We start from the raw sequence: 20856 nt of genomic DNA, 5'->3' as shown, positions 1-20856 counted from the left end.
TTAACGCTTTTAGACTTCTGGCTATGGGGTTATCTGGAGTCACAGGTTTAAACTAATAATTCTGCAGTATTAAGTCGATATTAGACACAATAAATTTCGTCAAAAGAGTATGCATATGCCGACAAAGCCGTGGTGGCCATTTACAAGATAATTAGTTTCATTCATGTATATTTTTTAGATATAAATCTACTTTGTGACTATATTGAAAATTGACTCATTTCATGAAACGTTTGTCTTGACCACATCCTATGTCTTTATAGGTGTTTTCAATTATTTTTCATATTGTCGTTTTTTTCAGGTGAGATTTTTCTTACCGACCCTTCGAGGATTTCGAGGTAATGAATCCAGACATCTATTATATTTGCAGCTAAGGAGATCAATTATAGAACATCAATTACCTTGTTCGTTCAAGCAAATAGTTGAACTTAATGGATTGGCGTTACAAGCGGAATTTGGAAACTATAATCCTAGGGTAAATATGTATTGGTTTCAACACATTAACAGGGGATTTCCGAAATTCCACACGTTCTCTAATATAATTACCGTATTCGATGTTTGAGCGTCGAAAACAATGAAACATTTTTTAAATTTGATGGTTTATCTGGAAACACGTTAAAAATGAAGTGTGGATTTAGGATAACATTGGATTAGAGAAAAAATAAATGTATATTTCGGTGGAATACATTTTCAAAATATTGAATTTCGCAGTTGGAAGTAGAAGTTGGAACCTGACTTTATTTTGGATACGTTGCAATGTTGGACTTCGTAAAAGAGTAGACGGGAGTCGTATTAATGTTAATTGTAAGATGTTTGAACTAAGAAAATTTTAAATGACTTTTTCCAATGATCTTGAATTGAAGGATGAGAATAGAATTATTCTTTTTTTTTTGGATAAGATCTTCTTTCAGTAAATGGATTTATTATGGTTTCTCTTGTACTTATATAGAAAGAAGGATAATTAATATTGAGAAAATATTATCAAACAAAACATGTTGATGTTTTTATAATTTCAAAGTTCAAAATTATAAAAAAATTACTCACATACATCTCTTTTCTTGAATGTAATTAGTCTAAATGTTTCAATTAGGATTTCTATCCTCTATATATATATATATATATCCAAACCCTTCCATTGCTCTTTACGAGACAATTTCAAAGTTTCAATAGGAAATGTTACAATTGTAAATAAAGTTTAGTAACTTCCTCAAACTTGAGAACAACTGAAATTAACTATTTTCACGACATTGTAATTTATCATAGTAACAAAACAGTAATTACGGAATCATTAACGAAATATATGGCGTGTTTACATGAATATTTTTTATTGTATGAACACATTGTAATTATAAAAATTATGCGTGAATATATAAAAAAACCTTCGTTAATTAATTGTAGAAATTAAACTTTATCGTTTTTCACACCATTACCAGTCAAACGCTAGTAGTCCAGGCGAGATAACCCAAAAACAATCATTTTGCTTAGTTTTCCACGATATGTGTGAAACTTTGTATTTCGGTGGTGGAAAGTGTGTACATTTACACTTTCTTAACAATCAGCGAAGAGGAGAATTGCACAGAACCCATTAATTATGATTAAATCGCTGCTCAATTTATGTAAAAGACGAGTCTGCGAATGACGTGTCTTCTGTTGACGATTTTTTAGTGCTAAATGCTAAGAAAATTACTCTTTTTAAATGACATCAGCATTGAATACTTATTTGAACTGTGCTGACGAAAATTACTTGTCTTTATCCGAAAAGTTGGTGCTGCGTAAGTTCAAGGGCACAGCTATTTATGAGTAGAATTCGCCAAACCAAAATAGATGACTTCATATTTAACTTAAACTACACGTATATTATGATTTAATGTATTTTAGACGCTTATTAAATATATTCTTTCAAAAGATGCTTGCAGTATTTTCTATACTATAAATCAAACGCTCGGCGAATAGGAACAGGTACTGTTTTTTGGTAGGCTCCATACTGTAATTTTTTTACAGGAACACGGTCAAAGAGATTACTTCTTAATAGAACATTATATTCCCGAATCCATGTCTTCCGCTGTTGAAAATGTCGAAAAACTCAAACTTGAACTAATTCAGGCACATAAATTCAAATATGGAATGGATTCAGAAAAAGCCGAGGAAAGTTTTATATTGTTAGCTCAAACTTTTCCACATTATGGAGGACATTTTTATAATGCTCGTTGGGTAAGTACATATCTTTATATTTACAATTGTTCTCAACTTAACAGGAATAAAAGCTTTAAAATTTATAAGAATGAGCTCTTGCGAAGAAATCTATGTTATTCAACTTTCTTTTTCAAGATTATCTATATACCTTTCTATAAATTATACAGTGTGGAGAAGTTAGAACAACAGTTAGAAACAGTTAGTTAGAAGTTAGAAAAACAACTAATAGAAAGGGGAAACTGTTTTCATTCTATGAAGTACGATTGGTTACGTACACTGTAAAAACAAATTTATTGTTTTCATTTGCAGTAAAACAAAAACATCTGAGAATTGTGGTGCTCTATAAGCTTGTGACAACAGAAGTGATATTTTTATAGAATACGTGAATTTAATAAAAAAAAAAAAAACATTAGAACCTGTAGATAAACCAAAAAATGAAGTTTTCACAGGATTTTCCATTTAAATTTTCAGCTAGGAACCATTGTGGGTGAAAAATAATATAATGACCCAGGTAGTACTTCGACTTACTTGGACCGCTGTGGTTCGATGATTTTCATTTCATTCATTTCATAGAAAATTGAATATATCACTATAACTATTTTGATTAGGAGAGAATTATTTTGTAGGTATCCACATAATTTGGTTGTTTTGATAAAGGGTGTCGAATTAAAAAGCATTCGAGGTAGTATCGTATTTTGAAGATGTAATTTGTAATGTGGGTGATTCCTTTTTAAGTAGTATTTAAAATACTATATTTGTTTTGCCGTTCATTCCTGAATCTGTTTTATTTTTGAGAGATTATATGGGATTGTTAAGTACATGAAGTGTACATGAAGTTAAGTATTCGTTTCTTTATGTAAAAAAGCAAGCACATGAGTGTACACCCTATTACTCTCGAGTAGTTATAGTAGTACCTGTCCTGTGGAAATGCATGTGGTTGCGCTTCTCTAAATAAAGAAGTATCGATAAATTGATCTTCTGAGCGTCTTCAGGCGAACTCGGTGTTCATGAGCCACATCTGCGTGTAGAGTAGGTCTTGCAAATACTACTCTAGGTGGGATTATGTTGGAAAGCTCGGAAAAACATCTGCCGTGGTGGTATCGTTAAAACATAGTCATGTCAGAGACCTTTCTCTTATGCTCTAAGCTGTCCAAGTTTCTGGTCAACTTTCGATCGCTTATAAGTCGAATTGCTCTCTTTTGCATTGAGTGGAGCATCCTAAAGGTATACTATGGAGCCGAGCTCCAAATGTGCGAGTAATATACTGAAGAAAGACGAATCTGGACCTCTGGAATTTGAATTGGATCGGATAATATAGCTTTTTGATCTTCAAGATGGCTACAAGTTGTGAACTGCCTTAGCTCATTCAGCCATGTGACTATGGCAAGACGTATTGATCCTAACCTAATATTTTATATCCAGCCAGTAAGTACCTAAGCTGCAGTGCCAGCCTTCTTTGTGTAACCAATAGCCTGGGCCTTGCACCCTACTGCGGAATATTTTCTAGATCGGTATTGATGGTGGTTACTATGATTAGATAGATTGATCGGAAGTATTTTTGGAATTTTTCTGCGATTTCAGTCGTCTCAGTGATTTTACATCGGTTTTTGTGAATTCTTGTTATTTCGTTATACTGTTTATAAATAAACATTTTTTAATTTTTCCAGCTACTAAGTTTTATCGGGATAATGAGTTAATTATTAAAAATATATTGTAATATAAGCTGATTCGTTTCGAAATATATGTTATTTTGAGGATTAAGGACTTTATGTGTTTGTCGTAACCTTCTGAACCTTCTGCGTCTGATTGATCAATGTTCTCGTAAATTGTTCCTATTAACTTCCTAGGACGTTGATAAAGCCGTGTTCCACTATATATAGAGGATAAATTGAAATTTTCGATGTGTTGTATGTAATGGAAAACGAACTCTATTAAGAATTCGAGACAGTGGTGGAGCTAGTTCAAAATGTAGTAAAATTCATTTAAGAAATTGAGAAAGTTTGTCGAGACAAATAATTATCAGCAACAAGTCTTATTAAAATTTCTTCAGCCTTAAAGAGATATATTTATATCGATACTTGATATAGCGTCTACTTGATACAGGGTGCTAAAGCGAAGTTTATATGAAATTGCTATATTACCGAAAATCTGATCATGAAGATTAATAAGCAATTTTTTCTCGCTTATCTTAACTAACTAGTAAATTCTTTATTACTCAGGTCTTACTCATTAATATACCTTAGTGTTCATTTTAGCAATAAGACATTTAACTTGTTAAAGATATACGAACAATTCATTGCTTTTAACTAACACTGTCATTTAAACTAGCTCACAATCTCAAACAACTTGATCCTATCGAGCCTTCTCACTTAATTGGAATTGCCGAGGGAGCTGGTTAAAATCAACATTCCCATTTTGTAGTATCCGTTGTTCATTGCTACTGGCAGATTTGATTATAGTCTGGTCAACTGTTTCTACAGCGAGATCCCTATTAAAATCACTGAAGCGGCAGTACCAAGGTGCATCAATACTTTATTTTGAAAACGTTGTATCACTTGAATGTTACTTTTACTGTTACAGTCCGAAAGCTATATATCTATATGTCCAGACGTGATTCCATACATTTTTTTTGAGAAGCAGTTTGTTGTATATGGACAATTTGGAGTGTCTTACTAGAAGACTTTCCAGCGAAGCGCCAAGGGTCATTCCCAAATATTTATTATTGTTAGTATAAGAGATATGATCATTTTTTTGGTCTCCTAATTCCTAGTTCTTTTTGAAAATATTCTCATGAATAAATAATCTTGATTTTAGACTTCTTTCAATAAATGAAGCAATTTCTAAGAATATACCTCAAGTTTTAATATACGACAAAGAAGCAACTAATTCAATTTATTCATAGTTATATTGAAATTTATAAAATAAAATCAATTTTTTTGCATCCTTTCCCAAGGATGCTCGGATTTTTTTATTAAATGATGTTTTTGTCGTTATTATTCATGCAATTTTGTTTATTATTTATATTATTGATGGCTTCTTAGTCTATTTCCTAAATATTGAGATATCTGTCATATGTAAACTGTATCACAAGAAATCTAATAAGCAATATCACTCCTTTCATTTTTAGTAGGTACGGTAGATTTTACACTACTGAAATATTTTGATAGAGTATCATGTCTTTTACGATTTTTTCCAATTACATATTTATTCAAAAACTAGCAAGCGCCAAAAGAGCGGAATGTCCATTTTGTCTTAGTGCACAATTTTTGTATCAATTTGATAGGAATATTCTGAACTGTTGACTAAATCGGTAGTGGTAACAATTTGTATCTTGATAGTTGCTATTTTGGGGGTAGTCCATACGAGGTTTGACTTTGACTTAATGTATAATCAAATTCCTGTAATCACTTTTGGTATTTTTATATTCATTTGCAGTTACGAGAAGAGTTTTTTCAAGAGAAAGTTAGAAAATAAATTTTCTCATACCCTCTCCTAAGGATACTCTTATTTTTATATTTAAAAAATTATTTTTTACTGTTCTTATTCATGCAATTTTGTTTTTTTATCGTATTGATGACTTAATCTATTTTTTAAATATTTATATGTCTGTCCTATGTATACGTCCATTTTGTCTTAGCGCCTAATTTTGTAATAATTTTAGAGATATTCTAAATCGTTTATCTTTCATCTATAAAAGTTGTTATCATTGAGAAAATCGATAATAATTTGGATCAGAGAATTTTATACTAATTTAGAATTTCTTTTCATAATAATTCATTTCGACATTATATTCTGAATAATTATTAACTTTTTATTCACGAAGTGTGATTAATGAGTTGTCAAAAAATATGTCAGTTATGAAAAATAAAATTTTTACTCAAGTACAAGTCAATATTTTTGAAATAAATTATATAGGCATGGCATTAAAGATTACAGATGAACGTTTTTAGGTTTACTATAGTTCATATCAAGCTTTTAGTAACAATCTTCACTTATAAATAACGCTATCAGTTCCTATAAATTACCTTTTAACATTTCGTTGACAATGATTCTAATTTTATTCAAAACTTAGTAAATATCTTGGTTTATGATTTAGAAGGTATAGAATACTTTGCAGTATTGCTAAGAGCATTATTAACATGTAATTTCTTCTAGATAATGAAAGACAACAGTCAAAAGGATATTTGGCTGTACATTAGCGCGCAAGGGATGAATATGTACGAAAGGGGTGAAAATACAAGTCAGTTTGGACCCAAGTTGCATGAAAAATTCGAATGGAGAAATATACAGACATTATGTTATAGTAAACAATATTTATGCATATTACCACATAGTAGTTACCAATCCAATCATAAATTGAAGAAATATAAACTAAAAATGGATAGAAAAAAGTAAGTTAATAAAACTTTCAATTTATCTTCATTAAAAAAAGACAAACTGTTATTGACATTAAGTTTATTCTCATTTCAGAAGTTATTTTACCTTCCGTCTAGCGTCATTACACCATCAATTTTTTCTGCGTTTCCGAACAGACTACATCTCGTCTTATACTCTATCCCAGCAGTTCGGTGTACCGTTGAAAGATATGAAAAACGAAGCTAATTCATTGTATAAATTGGATTCATTAATCAATACTAATCAAACAAATCAAAAATCGGAGAATGTTGATACAGAATTCAAAATAGAATTTAGATCATCCTCTCGAATGAAAAGACGCTTAAAAGGATCGAATAAATTAAAAAAAGCGAAAAGTATTGGAAATTTCAATGAAAATATCAATGAATGCTTCCAAAACAGGGAGAATGAGAAGAATGGATTTGGTTTGGTTCTTGAAAGCAAACATCTTTCTGGGTTTGCTGTTAGTTCCAATGATAAGAGGAGAGGAGTCAAAATGGGCACAAGAGCTTATGTGACCTGTAAATCTGGTTTATCTAGATCAATGGAGGCTGTAAATGCCATTAATCCTGAATATCTAGAAGAAATGTCTTTGCAATCTGTCTCACTACATTGCAGCTCTACTTCGGCTTCTAGACCTACTACGGGAAAGTGTACACCAAATGAAGTGTATGTTCTAGGTGAGTTTGATTCTTGAAATGGCGTACTTACATACTTTTTGTTGCCAAATTGTTTTGACTTTGAATTTCTTCTGATTAAAAAATATATTTTAGAACATCTTTTGATAAAGACCAAAATAGGTGGTAACATCAATTCATCACATGGTTTAGAATCTAATTTTTAATAAGAAGAGACCTAAAATCAGAAAATTTAGCAACAGTAAAAATACATAATTCAAATCTGCATATCGTTCGAAGGTTGTACTTGTACAAATGTATACCTGAATTGTGGTATAAAAAATTTTATTATCATGTTATTGTGCTGGAATTTTTTACATTATCTTGATGGTCTCTTCCAACATAATGTTTTTGCCACATCTCCGGAAACTTTCCGATACCTTTTCCGTAAAAATCTTTCGGCTTGTCACATAAACTTTCGCGCACGAAAGATTCTGCCTGCGCATTGTTTTCGTATCCCAGTTCACTTAGTGCGACAAATCGGGACTATGAGGAAGGTGTTCTACTGTTTCACAACCCAATTCGTTCAATGTTTCCATCGTAAGCCGAGCTGTATGCAGTCTGGGGTTGTCTTAATGCGATATCGCACTACGGATTGGAATATCGTCTCGTTTTGATCTGTAGACAGGTTTCATCCAAGCCACGTTGTAGTGAATATTCGGTGCAATCAATTTTTTGCCAAGAAGGAAAGGAAATCGAATCAAGAATTGCCAAAAGTAACAGCAGTGCAGGCAGTTTTAGAAGAATATTAAAATCGAAAGATATATCCAGATCTACGAAAGTTCTAATTTATATGACAATATTGAGACTCACTCCGACATACGCCTGTGAAAGTTGGGTAATGACAAATAAAACCAAACAGAGATTGGATATCTGGGAGAGAAAAATATCAAGAAGACTTTTTAGAGTTAAGATGGGGGAGAAGATCAAACCATGAAATTTCTACACTTTTCAATGAGGCACCAATCAGCACGTTTATAAAGACAAAAATATTACAATGGCTAGGTCACTTAGGACAAATTAATGAAGACAGGCTCTTGAAACGAGTTACATGGAAGATACCAGAGGGCCAGAGGAAAAGAGGTAGACCCAAAAAACGGTGGAGGGAAGCGATGGAAGAAGACCTTAGAGAGAGAAACATCCAGAGCTGGAGAGAAAAATCAAGGGACCGAAAGAAGTGGAGAAAAATCACAAGGTTATGAACCTAAACGGTCTTGCTGTTGATCTGGCTTTAGGCAGTTAGAATTGAAATACATAATGATAATTAAAAATATGACGCTCAGAAAAAATTATGCAGGTCCACTGTGCTACAGACCTTGAACATTCGCCCTATTCATCCGATTTGACCTTCTGTGATTTCTGTTTATTCTTTAACCAAAGAAACCTAAATGAAGACGACCTTTAACGAAGGAGGATGAGGTGGATGAAACAATTCATAATTTTATTAAGAGTATTCGAAAATATTGCTGGCTTCAAGCTTTTTATTTGTGGAAGCTTCCTTTACAACTGTCCATTAGTGTATATTAAATAAAATTATTTTCTTGTCTTATATTTCAAAATAAATGGAGTGATTTATATATTTATTTAACATAGTTGTGATTATATGAGATTGTTTTACAAAAATATTTGCCCCTAACTAGTTTAATTTTATAATTAAAGTAAAGGATAATGATAATTCCATAATTTTTATTTGCATTATTATGAAAAAAAAACATTTAAATATATTAGGCTTTTAAATTTTTTATCATTTCAAGTTATGCAAATAAATTTTACTCAGACCCATTTTCAACTAATTAAAATTAAATAAATTAGAATCACGAAATGATTCTAATATGCTTTGTGGAGGAAATTAGTGAAGTTAGAGGAAATTAGAAGAAAAAAAAATTAATTAGCAAGTTTGAAATTTTTAAAAACAATGATAATATGGAAATAGTTCCACCGACACGTAAAACAGATACCCAAAATAATGAATATCTGCAATTGTTTTTTTTTGTTCTAGATTCAACTTTGAAACCATCCAGTCAGCTACTTTTGCCAAACTTCCAAGAAACAATAAGTCAATCTCTTCAAGAAAAGTTGAATAATTTATCTTTTGTAGAAGAAAGAATTCTTCTCAATGTAACGATAAAAAGAGATGAAAGAGATAGCTTCGGCCTTCAAATAACGGAAGGTTCTGATGGAAATGTATACGTTCAGTCAGTTATAGAAGGGGGCCCCGCACATCTTAAAGCAAATGTCCAAAGAGGTGATCAAATCATTGCCGTGAATCAGAAATCCTTACTTGGTTTAAAATACATCGAGGCTTTACACATATTGAAAAATACTAGTACTGAGGTTCAATTTACTTTGGCCAGATCGCAAAATTCTGTAGGGAGAAATTCAGTGCAAAGAAATGAATTACAAGTAGTATCTTCCAATAGTCCCATAGAAAAACATCTAACAGAGAGCTGTAGGGACATTTATAATATTAATAAATATGGTACTTTCAAACATCAAGTAGAAGTACCGTATCATAAACATATCCGTTATGAGGTTGAGCCTGTAGTAGAATTAATGGCAAATAAAACTGAATTTCCAAAGTTGAATCTTCCAAGATCTTTATCAAAATCATGTACCAACTTGTATTCTTCGGATCATGATAAAGCTATTGTTGTCGAATTGATACCTAAAGAACACATTGATCCTTCAAATTTTAATTCATTGGACAGAAAATTATTACAAGGAGATTTTGGTAAAATGTTTGTACCAGTACCTCGAACTTTAGGTGTTAGTAGAAAGTGGAGAGGTCCGGTGAAATATCCGGTCACTCCTGTAAAGAAATTATGCGATCTCGATGACACCAACACTTACTTGTCTACTTCAGATGAAGAACAAGTTTTTATTTAATATTTAAACTATCGACGAGTAATAGGAATTTGCTTTTTACAAGGTAGTTAGTGGAATTATGTATTTGAAAAGAAAGTAGAGTAAATAAAGAGTTATTAAGAAAATTTTTGTTTTATTTTTCCACACATCCAGACATATACCATCAGTTACTCTGGAAGTATTACCATATTTAAATCTTGAATCAACGGTTTGTAATTGTTGAATATTTTTCACTTGGTGATGTTCGACACGGAATGTAAAGTAAATAATAACAATATTCTATCCACAGAATGTTGAATTTTTATTGAAATGCATAAAATTACAGAGTAAAAGGAAATCGATAGTCACTTTCTTCCACATTTCTCATAATATAATTATTAATCTGAAAAAGCAGCTGATTTTATGAGATCTATTTTTTCTTTTTCAATAAATAAATATCTGAGGTTGATTTAAAAACATCTGTACCTGACAGATAAACTGTCGTAAAGACAAAATTCTCGATTTTGGGGTTATTGATGTGTATATTCTTTAGTGGATAGTCATAGCCAATGTGAATTTAATGTATCTATCATGATATGATAGAGGTACGCTCAAGTAACTTGAGTTACAACTGTATACCCCTATTAAATACTGATTGTGAAAGAGATGCAAGTGTTTTGAGAGGGAGAGGCAACACTGTCAAAAGCTGACATGTGTCAAGAAGGTAACAGTTATAGGAGTAGTGCTACTACTTTTCTTGTTTAAATGTTTCATGGAATTTCTCTTTTTTACAAATAGTTTTAACTATTAATAGTTATACTCCATTATTTACTCTTTTATTAATAATTTGATTGATATTTGTGACAAAACAGCTAAGATATTGTTTTCAAAAGGAGTGAAAATGCCACTGCGCACTGTGAAATGAAACAGTGAGTGCTCATGGTGGTTGTGACATAGCATCGTGCATTTTTAAATGAGCACAAGAAAATCTAGGTGCTGAAGTGGTGAAACTGGAAGTTTGGTCAGATAATAACGCAGATCAAAATTAAAATTTTATGATATTGTTAGCTTACGTGTGGATTTTAAGAACAATGCCAACGTCAAAAGTGATTACTCACATATTTATTAAAAGGGCATACCCATTTGGAAGTCGATGGATTTATTCCGTGATTGAGAGCTGGTTGGTCGGACACAAATGATGGTGCCATGGGACTGGCAACAGTAGTTCGTTCGCCAGTGCCGATTCAAAGATTTGAAAGAGGTGTATGACATGACCCTCAAAGACTTTAATTCAACTCACTTTATGAACAAAACAAAGCACCTCTTAAAAATAACAAATCTAACACCAACAGACAGAAGTTTTTAATAAGTGAAGCAGTAGAACTGCAACTCAGATCATCTGAAGCAAACAAGCTTTTCTATAAAATCAAGAAGAATATAAAATTGTGGGCCTAGAACCTAATCGACGGAGGAAGAAGTCCCACCAAGTGTGGCCTACAGAGCTACCAGTGGTGAATACAAAGATTCACAAAAACTGTTAACATGGGCTCCTTTTTGTTTTCACCACTATCATAAAAAAAATGGATTTTTCTGTGGCTGCCCTTGAGTACCCATATTATTATTAATGCATTATTATTTTTAACACTAAGGATTTTTTATATTTTTGTATCTACATCTTGATAAACAGTTTTCTCATAATAAAATGACCTTCTTCTAATATTTAAGCAATTTTATTTGCGGCAGAATAAAATTGTTAGAGGTAAAAAGCCGTAAATGCTCTCCCTCAAATTGTGTGGGAGAAATCATAAGGTAATATTCACTACTACTTAGTTGTGGTGTAGTAGATGACCTCGAATTATCATTGAAACCTGTGAATAACAATAAAAAGGAAAATTTAATATTAAAACTACTCTCTTGTTGGATAAAATGTTTCAAGCGAACACAATTCGAAAATAATTTTTTATTCTTTTGGTATTCAAGTAACAAATTTGGACCAGGGTCCGTTGATGGCTTCCCAGGTAGCACGGTTTTAACGTCATTATTAGGTGATATTTTGTCGGTTAGGTGAAGTGACCAAAAACTGACGTCGTCACTGAATTATATCATTTTGCACGTGATCCTTATAACGTGATTATGACGTGCGATATATAACACACAAGCACATGGTATGAATTTTATTTCAACTCTCTTATTAATCTGAGTTATACATAATAAACTACCTAGTTTTATATGTTTGGCGGCGGAAAGCTTTTATTTAGAAGTTTCCTTTTGTAGGACTACATCTACTCTTTAATAACTCTCATATTAATCCAAACAATAGAATGTTTCTTTTTTGTTCACAATACTTTACATTTCGCGGTATGTAGACATTTTTCACGACAATTATTGTCTTTACTTGTCGAAATGCAGTGTAGCTAAATAACAAATGTTTTCTATCGATCATTTGTATTAACGCTGGAATTGATCGTTCGCCATTGAGTTTACCAAAGAAGAGATTATCCTGATTGAGCTCTTCGATTCAAATTAGTTAGTTACTATGAAGACAAAAACTTACCAGCCCTTCATCTGTTGTTTCCAAAATTATATAAATACATTTAGTTGATACAATCTAAAAACTTATTTTTTGTGGTAAAAGAATGAATTGAATTTTTTATATTTTTCTTATTTTATTTAGAGATATATTTGTTACCTATATATAGTAGATATTTTTTATTGGCAAAACTACCATGAAGGACGTCAATAGGATGTTGAATAATAACGTCGATGGGCTGTGACATGTTCACATGATTTTTACGCCTCCAGGACGTGATTTTTTAGGTCATATGACGTAAAAAAGACAACACTTTGATACCTGGATGTTGTATCGTACATTAATGCAGCGTTCGGCACCGCGCGGCCCCATGCCTACTTTCCTACGGGCGGCGAATGTTTTGTAATCAAAGTTCAATAATTAAAATTGAAGATAAAACTTTATTTCAGGCATAAAATATCTATATAATTCAAAAATTACTCATTCTTATATACCTACATTAGGCTTCCATCATGTGACTAATACGTCATCAACAACTCGGTAGAAATAATCTTTATGACTAATATTTCAAAGGTCGGCCTTTTACGAATTGGTAATTAAAAAATAAATTTACATTTGTTAATTGTTTGTATTTTATATATATATATATATATATATATATATATATATATATATATATATATATATATATATATATATATATATATATATATATGGTTAACATCAACTCTTTTGATAAAAATATCCATATACTGGGTGAAGAATTTAATCTTTAGTAATATTTGATATATCAAATGAGTGATCTCTTGAGTAAATCAAAAATACACTTTATAAACTGATTTATATTAGTAGCGTTAGTAAATTCACACTCATGTAAAGTTGATAGCATATTTGACTAACACTGTGGAATTGCACCAGAAAATCTTTGGGATCCATCCGATTCGGAATCTGAGCTGTTTCCCTATTCTTTATCACTGGTTCAATATCTGTATTCAACAAATTTCCTTCTCGAGTAAACTAGTCTTCAATTATTTTTTCGGTTTTTCCAACACAATTATCTCAAACATTAGCATTACAATTTTCCAATGACCCTTTTCACATACTCAAGCCTTTGATCAACATATCCGTCTTTAGCAATATACGACCAAATGTGGACCACTGACACGTCAATTTATCGATCATTTTCTACACCTGCGATGTCTAGAACTATGAGTCGGAATAACTGGCGAACATGCTGGGAACTGCGATCGCAGTGCAGCTGCTGATAGAAATAGAAACTTACATTGGTCTTACCAGCGTACCAATTGTAACAAAGAAACTGACACTTTTGAGAATACTCGGAAGAAATTAACCAGGTACACCTCCATAGCTTAGTAAAATCTGAAAAGCTACGGGATTATCAATGTTTGTTTCCGCCGAAGGTCGCACAATAATGTCAAACCTCTTTTTAAATCAGCACGAGGACGAAAAAGTTTGTTCTGAAAAAAACATTGAACATGTATGATTTTAAGATTACAATAAAATAAAAAGTGTGGTAGGTAAAGCAGATAAAATGATTCTTTAACTATAGAGTCACCAAGCTCAAAATTATAACTTTAATTTGATGGTACTGTTTTAAAAAGGAATGTATTACTGTGCCTCTTGATAGGTAGAATGATTCTGGTGAAAAATGAAAATTCTCGATTTAAATTTTCATTTACTTTCAGTCCTATTGGGCTAATCACCATTTCACGATTACTGTAATACGCATGATTACAAGTTGGTTCAGGATTTTATCCAATTTATTTAAGAGAAATTCATCCTTTTTTCAGTGTTCAATGTAATCAATTATTTTTTATAAAATAAGCATTCAAAACCAGTCAAAGCACGTGGATCATATAAATAATACATAAATAAAGTAAATTGCAAGTGGATTACGATTAATTCCAATTAGGGTGGTAATGGCTAGGGTATAATTATTACATTTTTTCAAAAAAGAAAAAAAAAGAAACCTTATTTTTATTATAAATCAGTCAACTCTTATGTAATAGACTTTTGAATCTGCTCCAATTAATGCGCTTTGAAAAAGATCTCTTAATTTTAAGTTATTTGAGGTTAAAGGTTTTCAATTTCGGGTTCCACAAAAATAACCATCCTTTAACGAGCAATAACTCACTTAAAGTCCTTAAAAATCGAATCTTTTTTTTTCTATTAACTACATTTTTGTGATAAAATGAAAATTAATTTAATCATGAAAAACTGCAAAAAAATGAGTTTTTTCAATGAAAAATGTTCAACCGTTAATAACTATAATAGTACCAACTTTAGAAAAAAGCTTTGTAGAATAAAAGTTGCCTAGAATTAGTCAGACTATCGAGCTAAGAGATTATTTTGATGAAATAAATTTTCATATTCAAGAAGTGGTGTCTTTCACCCCCAGTGCAAAAGCACTCTTCGGTACTTAGATATTGAAGAAGGTTATAAATACTACCTTCATACCAATTTTTAAGAATATCGACCTTGATCATCAAATTTCCACCGGAAAATTGGCTGCTACTGGGACTATTCCTATATCTTCTTACTTCCCTTCTCACACGATTCCAATATATACTTTTTATATAACTGCACGAACCAACTTTTTGTTCGATTTACTAGGCTGGTCTACTAATTGGTCTATTAAGTTATTTTAACTTATCAGTTTCTTCAAAAGCAATACATATTTATGTATTTCTTGATATATGGAACATAATGAGCTTTTGTTTTGTTTGTTTTCACTATCGGTTGTTGTTTGATTTTCAAAAGTTAACATAGTAATCGCTCTAGTAATGGAGGTAGAAGTAGAAAACATTCCGTTCCATAATTTTGAGAAAATTAAAAATCGTTTTCCTTGGTATATGTATTTTTGCGTATTTTCAGGTAATGTTTTCAGAGTATTAGGCAAATTAGCCAAAACATTGACATAATATGTGCTTCAAATCTATGACTTGAATGTAAAGCATATTATTAGGAATTAGTTGTAGACAAATGTTGTAAAATTGAATTCTTTTGCTTTATTAAATAAATTTTAAGAGGAAACCATAATTTTTAAGATAAAAAACGAGGTTTTAAAAATAATTTGAAGGAATTCAATATTTTTCTAAGGAAATCTGTTTGTAATGCTGTCCAGTTTCGTTTTCTATTTTGTATCATTTGTTAATCATTAAAATTTTATCTCAAAAAACTCTCTTGCTCTTTACATGTTTTTTTTTAAATATAAGAGAGCGGGGGGCACGTTGTTACAATTTTTAGATTATTGTAAAAATGATAAAAGCTACCAATTTATACATTTGATTTACTTATATCGTTATTATGTCCTTTCATCAATTACAATATGGTTGAGAAGTTGAGAAAATTGTAACAACTTACCCCCGGTTTGAGTCTAGTTGTTACACCTTCGGGGCACGATGTTGTGTCAAATTAATAGACAATATCGTCAATGATTAATAATATTTTCTCATTATTTGAAAACGTTATAAACAAAAGAGATCACTAGAAACAGTTTTTTTAATTATGAATTTTAAAAATAATATAAATTTGACAAAAATTTTTTTAAACCTTACATAAAAACACAGATACTTCGTCTACAAATAAGAACTTGTAGTAAATCATTTAAACTTATAATTACTGGAATAAACCTTCAGCAAACTTTGGATTCTCACAGTTTAAATATCATATCATATCACATATCATTAAAAAATATATATTTACACATACATAATATGAAATTAGTTTTCATCAAAATTGCAATTAGTGCAAATGTATGAGTAACCGTTTCCAGTTTCCAAATTTGACATAGGCCCACATTTTGCATTCCAAACATTCTACCCAATCTTCTTTTTTAGAGGCGCTGTAACTTTCGCTACACGCGTTAAACACCGAAGGTATTATCCAAACCCTTATTTTGTGTACATTCTGGAAGCAGATATTTCCATTTGAAACCAAACAAGACCGGATGTTATGTTTCTATTCTGTATGCAAAGAAATGTTATCAAAAGATTTCAAATTGAGTTATTTATTGGGCACAAATGAAAAGTGCATTCTTGATATTTTTCAAAACTTGTTTTGAAACGAAAATATTTCCTATAATGATGATATTTCGATTTTAGGTTCATATTGAACGCAATAATATGAAAAAATAAGTTTACGAAAGCTCTTGAGAAAGAAGCATTTCAAAAAATATCCTACCTATCAAAAACTTCGTGTTCAAAATATACCAAGTTACAATGCGTTCAAAAATTTCTACCTAAGGTGTCTATAGTGAAAAAACATGGATTGATATTTATTGAAATTAGGGAGACTCTATACATACCAGGTAGTGAGTGAATGATTATGTGAGAGATCGCTCGGTAATATCTATGCCGCGCTCGGGTACTGATGTAGAGCTTCTCCCTTTAATGGCTAATGACAAAAGAACGTTGGAATTTTTACCTATAATTTTGAACATGTTTTTTAATAGTTTCACTAACAATTTGGGGGATCAGAAAATTGATTTTTTAAATCATTTAACCCTATCTTTTCCCTAAATAGAGTAATGATAACATAAGTAGTCAAACATCTTTGGTGTTAGTGAAATCTGTTGACTTAACGTTTCATGTTTCAGCTCATCTCCTGATAACAGCTTGTGGAATGAGTACAACATGGTTTTTACCTGTTATTCCTGTACTACAGTCGAACGACACACATATTAATCCTTTAGAAACACCTGTAACCACTCTACAATTGTCTATGTTAGTATCAATTCCAATTGCTGCTGGAGCTGTATCATTTGTATTTTGGTCGAAGATAATGGACAAATTTGGTAGAAAAACTACAATGGACTTGCTTAGTATAGTTGCGTTAATCAGCTTATTTGTAATATCGTTTGCCAAAAACATCTATACACTTATCATTTTTTTGTCACTTCATAGAATATGTATGAGTGGATCAATGATAAGTGTTCTAGTTTACACTACTGAAATATCATGTGATGCTACGAGAGGCAGAATGGGTTGCTTAATGTCAATACAAGTACCTTTTGGAATTCTAATTGGGTACATTCTTGGTTCGGTAACCAGTGTTAGATACTTTACATTGATATGCGGTGTACCATTTATATTATACCTGGTTCTGTCTCCACTATTATCCGAATCTCCTCGTTATCTTATATCAAAACAAAAAAACTTTGAAGTTATGAAAGTATTAAAAAAGTTGCGAGGAAATATAGCATATATGGAGTACGAAAATATGAGAACACTGCTACCGGCAACAACTCCAACAAAACCGACGTTCTTAAGTATCATTAGAGATAATTGTTCAAGAAAATCGTTCTTCCTTGGCAGTGAAATTATCACATTCGAACAATTTTCTGGTATATCGGTTATTATAACCTACGTGGGAGTTATTTTCGATAATGCGAATATTGGTTTAAAAGGGAATGAAGTTGCTATAATAATTGGAGTGACAAAAATATTATCGTACATATTATCTCTTTATCTTGTAGATAGAATAGGGAGAAGACCATTAATGTTATTTTCAATATTTATGTGTATGTTCTCGCTGTTTATTTTGGGCGTATATTTTCATCAAGTGCACATAGGTAGCCAACTATTTGACAATATTCGTTGGTTGCCGATTCTGTTTATTATAATATACATAATAGTTTATTCAGTTGGATTAGGAGTTGTTCCTATGGCCTTCACAGGTGAAATTTTCCCTGATCATTTAAGAGCAGTGGGGGTGGGATATGTTTTAATTATAACCGTCTTGGTTTCTGCTATTGTGAGTTTCATTTTTCCCATAATAAAAGACTTTTATGGATTGCACTGGTGTTTCTGGCTATTTTGTATTGCATCTTTGGCTGGATTTATTCGTATATATCTTACTATGCCCGAAACTAAGAATAAAACATTCTTAGAAATACAAAATATGTTAAAAAGAATTTGAAATGTCTTATTATAAGATAAATTGGTAAATGAAACAGAAAAATTGTTTTATTTATATAAATTGTTTGTAACGTCTTTATAGTACTTTTAATAAATCAACGGATATTATTTGTTCTTCGATTGCTCGAATATCATAAATAAAGATTTATAATATAATGGTTTAAACAATTTTTCAACGTTCCTTTCAAGTTTATTGGTCAATTCGGATATAGGCGCGTACAGTACCTTTCTCCCAAATTGTGACCTGAGAAATATCAATTTTTCAAGTTTAGATAATTGTAATATATGAAAAACTCAATAACTAGTATGAAGCCCAATTTTATAACCAACATCAAACAAAATTCCAATAGATTACGGGCTCAGTCTATGTTAACTTATAAAGATAGTTAAGTACTTAACCAAGATAGACAAAAATTAAATTATCTGTGATGTGAAACTCCCAGCAAAACAAAATGGACTATAAAAATTCTGAAACTAATATTACCACGTCGAGAAGTACAGTGTCTGTACATTTCGTATCAGAGCACTACTGACCGAGTTGGATAAGTAAACGTTATCTAAAAACTATCAACCGAATGGAATAAGAGAAAACACTCCTATAAGACACAATATTTTAGAATACTTGAATGATACATTTCTGAGTTTTGTTGAAGATGATAATATCGCAAAACCCATATTATTGAGCCTGAAGCTGCAAGATGATGGAAATTTAATAAATCATCCTTACATTTTGATGAGAGCAATCTTAGAGAAAATGGATTAAGTATCCCACGTATTATTAACATTGCCCTCCTTATATGGTGTTCAATCACAGTTCTTGGAAGAAAATCGATTTCGTAAAAGGTCCTTTACACTTGAAAAGGATTATATAATCCAGAAAAAAAGAAAGAATGGTAAGTAGCTCACTTGGAAAAAGAAAATTTTCCCAAATTATAAGAGGAACTTAAATACAAGTTTTCTAATATAAAGTGTGATCATTGTGAAGGGAAATCATATAAAAAGGATTTGCTATTTATATAAAAGGGTAAAAAATTAGCGTAGATAACAATCCATTCAAACGATATATAATGTGCGTCTAAATTCTCTGCCAGAAGAAAATTGTTTCGCGACATGGCAGGATGAGATGAATTGAAGGCAGAGTGCAGCAAAAATTAAATATAATTTATTCTAGATTCTGGTGTAATAGAAAACATTGTGGATAGTGATGAACTGTTCAGTTCATGGTTGGTACGAGGGTATCTTTTGAATTTTGAGATATACAAATAAAACCAAATATTTATAATTGGATCAAAGTTTCCATACGTTAGAACTAATTGCCGAAGTATTTTTTTATTTCGACCGAGGTACCTCCAAAATATGTAATTCAAACGCATCAACCACTGCTTACAGTGTAGAAAACCGTGAAACTCACAATTTATTTTTATTTGAGCTTTTGTGTGGGAGCTCGCTTTGTAGTGTTGGAGAATGGTTCGTACCCAGATTTTTTCGATCTCTTCTGGCAAACAAATACTGGTGTACCATTCAGAATTAACCTTTCTACGTTGCTTTAATGGAACGGTGATGATATGGCCGGTGATGTTGTTGAATTTGGCTCGTCTTAAAAGACCCGTACAATTGATTGTGGAAGGTCTATGAGAAATAAATTTCTTCAAAAACTCGGATGTTAAAATTAAAATAGAAGTGACTACCAATACCACAATACGTGAGCAAAGGTATATTCAAAATATTTGAAGAAAAAACGTAACAAGCTAAATGTCATGTTACAAAACTTTGAAAAGATATTAACTATTGCCATGATTTCGAATTGTACATAAAAAAATACTATGCATACACTAAAAATTAAAATAAGAGATCCGAAAAAAAAATCAAGGATTACTTACCTTCAACCCAGGACAATCAATGATACGTTCTAATAATCACGACGATAATAGAAGTAATTAAAACTATCGATAACATACACCAAGCAGTGACGAAGGCCATAGAAAACGGAATCAGCTATCCTTATTTGAACAACTCAAAAAAATTTTTTGATTTTGATTTTAACTAAAGTCAGAAGATACTATCCATCTATCCAACTTCATAAAAACAACTAGGAATTCTTAACGACTTAACCAGGAAGACACCGAAATCTACAATACGACTATACAAATACTTCAAACAAATCAAGAAAACATTATGAAAAACGTAAATCATAACATAAGCCTAAATTAAAGAATTTTGAAAAAGTTTAATGAAACCATTATTTTTTTTACACACAACCTGGAAACTATTTTCGAAGAAA

At 31.3% G+C, this 20856-nt stretch overlaps 2 protein-coding genes across 5 annotated transcripts in view; both read left to right on the top strand.

Annotated features, from left to right (window-relative positions):
* Positions 1-10252, top strand: part of LOC130893460 (tyrosine-protein phosphatase non-receptor type 13-like) — an 87174-nt gene extending 76922 nt beyond the window's left edge. For all 4 annotated transcript variants that reach the window (XM_057799621.1, XM_057799623.1, XM_057799622.1 and 1 more), the window contains 5 exons: positions 299-472; positions 1999-2208; positions 6346-6581; positions 6661-7265; positions 9262-10252. In XM_057799621.1, coding sequence (XP_057655604.1) covers positions 299-472; positions 1999-2208; positions 6346-6581; positions 6661-7265; positions 9262-10148 — 2112 coding nt within the window. In that variant the 3' untranslated portion in view covers positions 10149-10252. The remainder of the gene's footprint in view (positions 1-298; positions 473-1998; positions 2209-6345; positions 6582-6660; positions 7266-9261) is intronic.
* A 5121-nt stretch (positions 10253-15373) lies between these two features.
* Positions 15374-18731, top strand: LOC130892592 (probable metabolite transport protein CsbC). Its single transcript, XM_057798068.1, has 2 exons — positions 15374-15531; positions 17255-18731. Exons 1-2 carry the CDS (start codon positions 15441-15443, stop codon positions 18574-18576), a joined length of 1413 nt encoding a protein of 470 aa, XP_057654051.1. The 5' UTR covers positions 15374-15440; the 3' UTR covers positions 18577-18731.
* Positions 18732-20856: the final 2125 nt, after the last annotated feature.

The sequence above is a fragment of the Diorhabda carinulata genome, chromosome 4 (assembly GCF_026250575.1).
Source record: "Diorhabda carinulata isolate Delta chromosome 4, icDioCari1.1, whole genome shotgun sequence".
Classification (NCBI taxonomy): Eukaryota; Metazoa; Arthropoda; class Insecta; order Coleoptera; family Chrysomelidae; genus Diorhabda; species Diorhabda carinulata.
The sequence above is the reverse complement of the archived record's forward strand: the minus strand, read 5'-3'. Positions and strand labels throughout refer to the sequence as shown.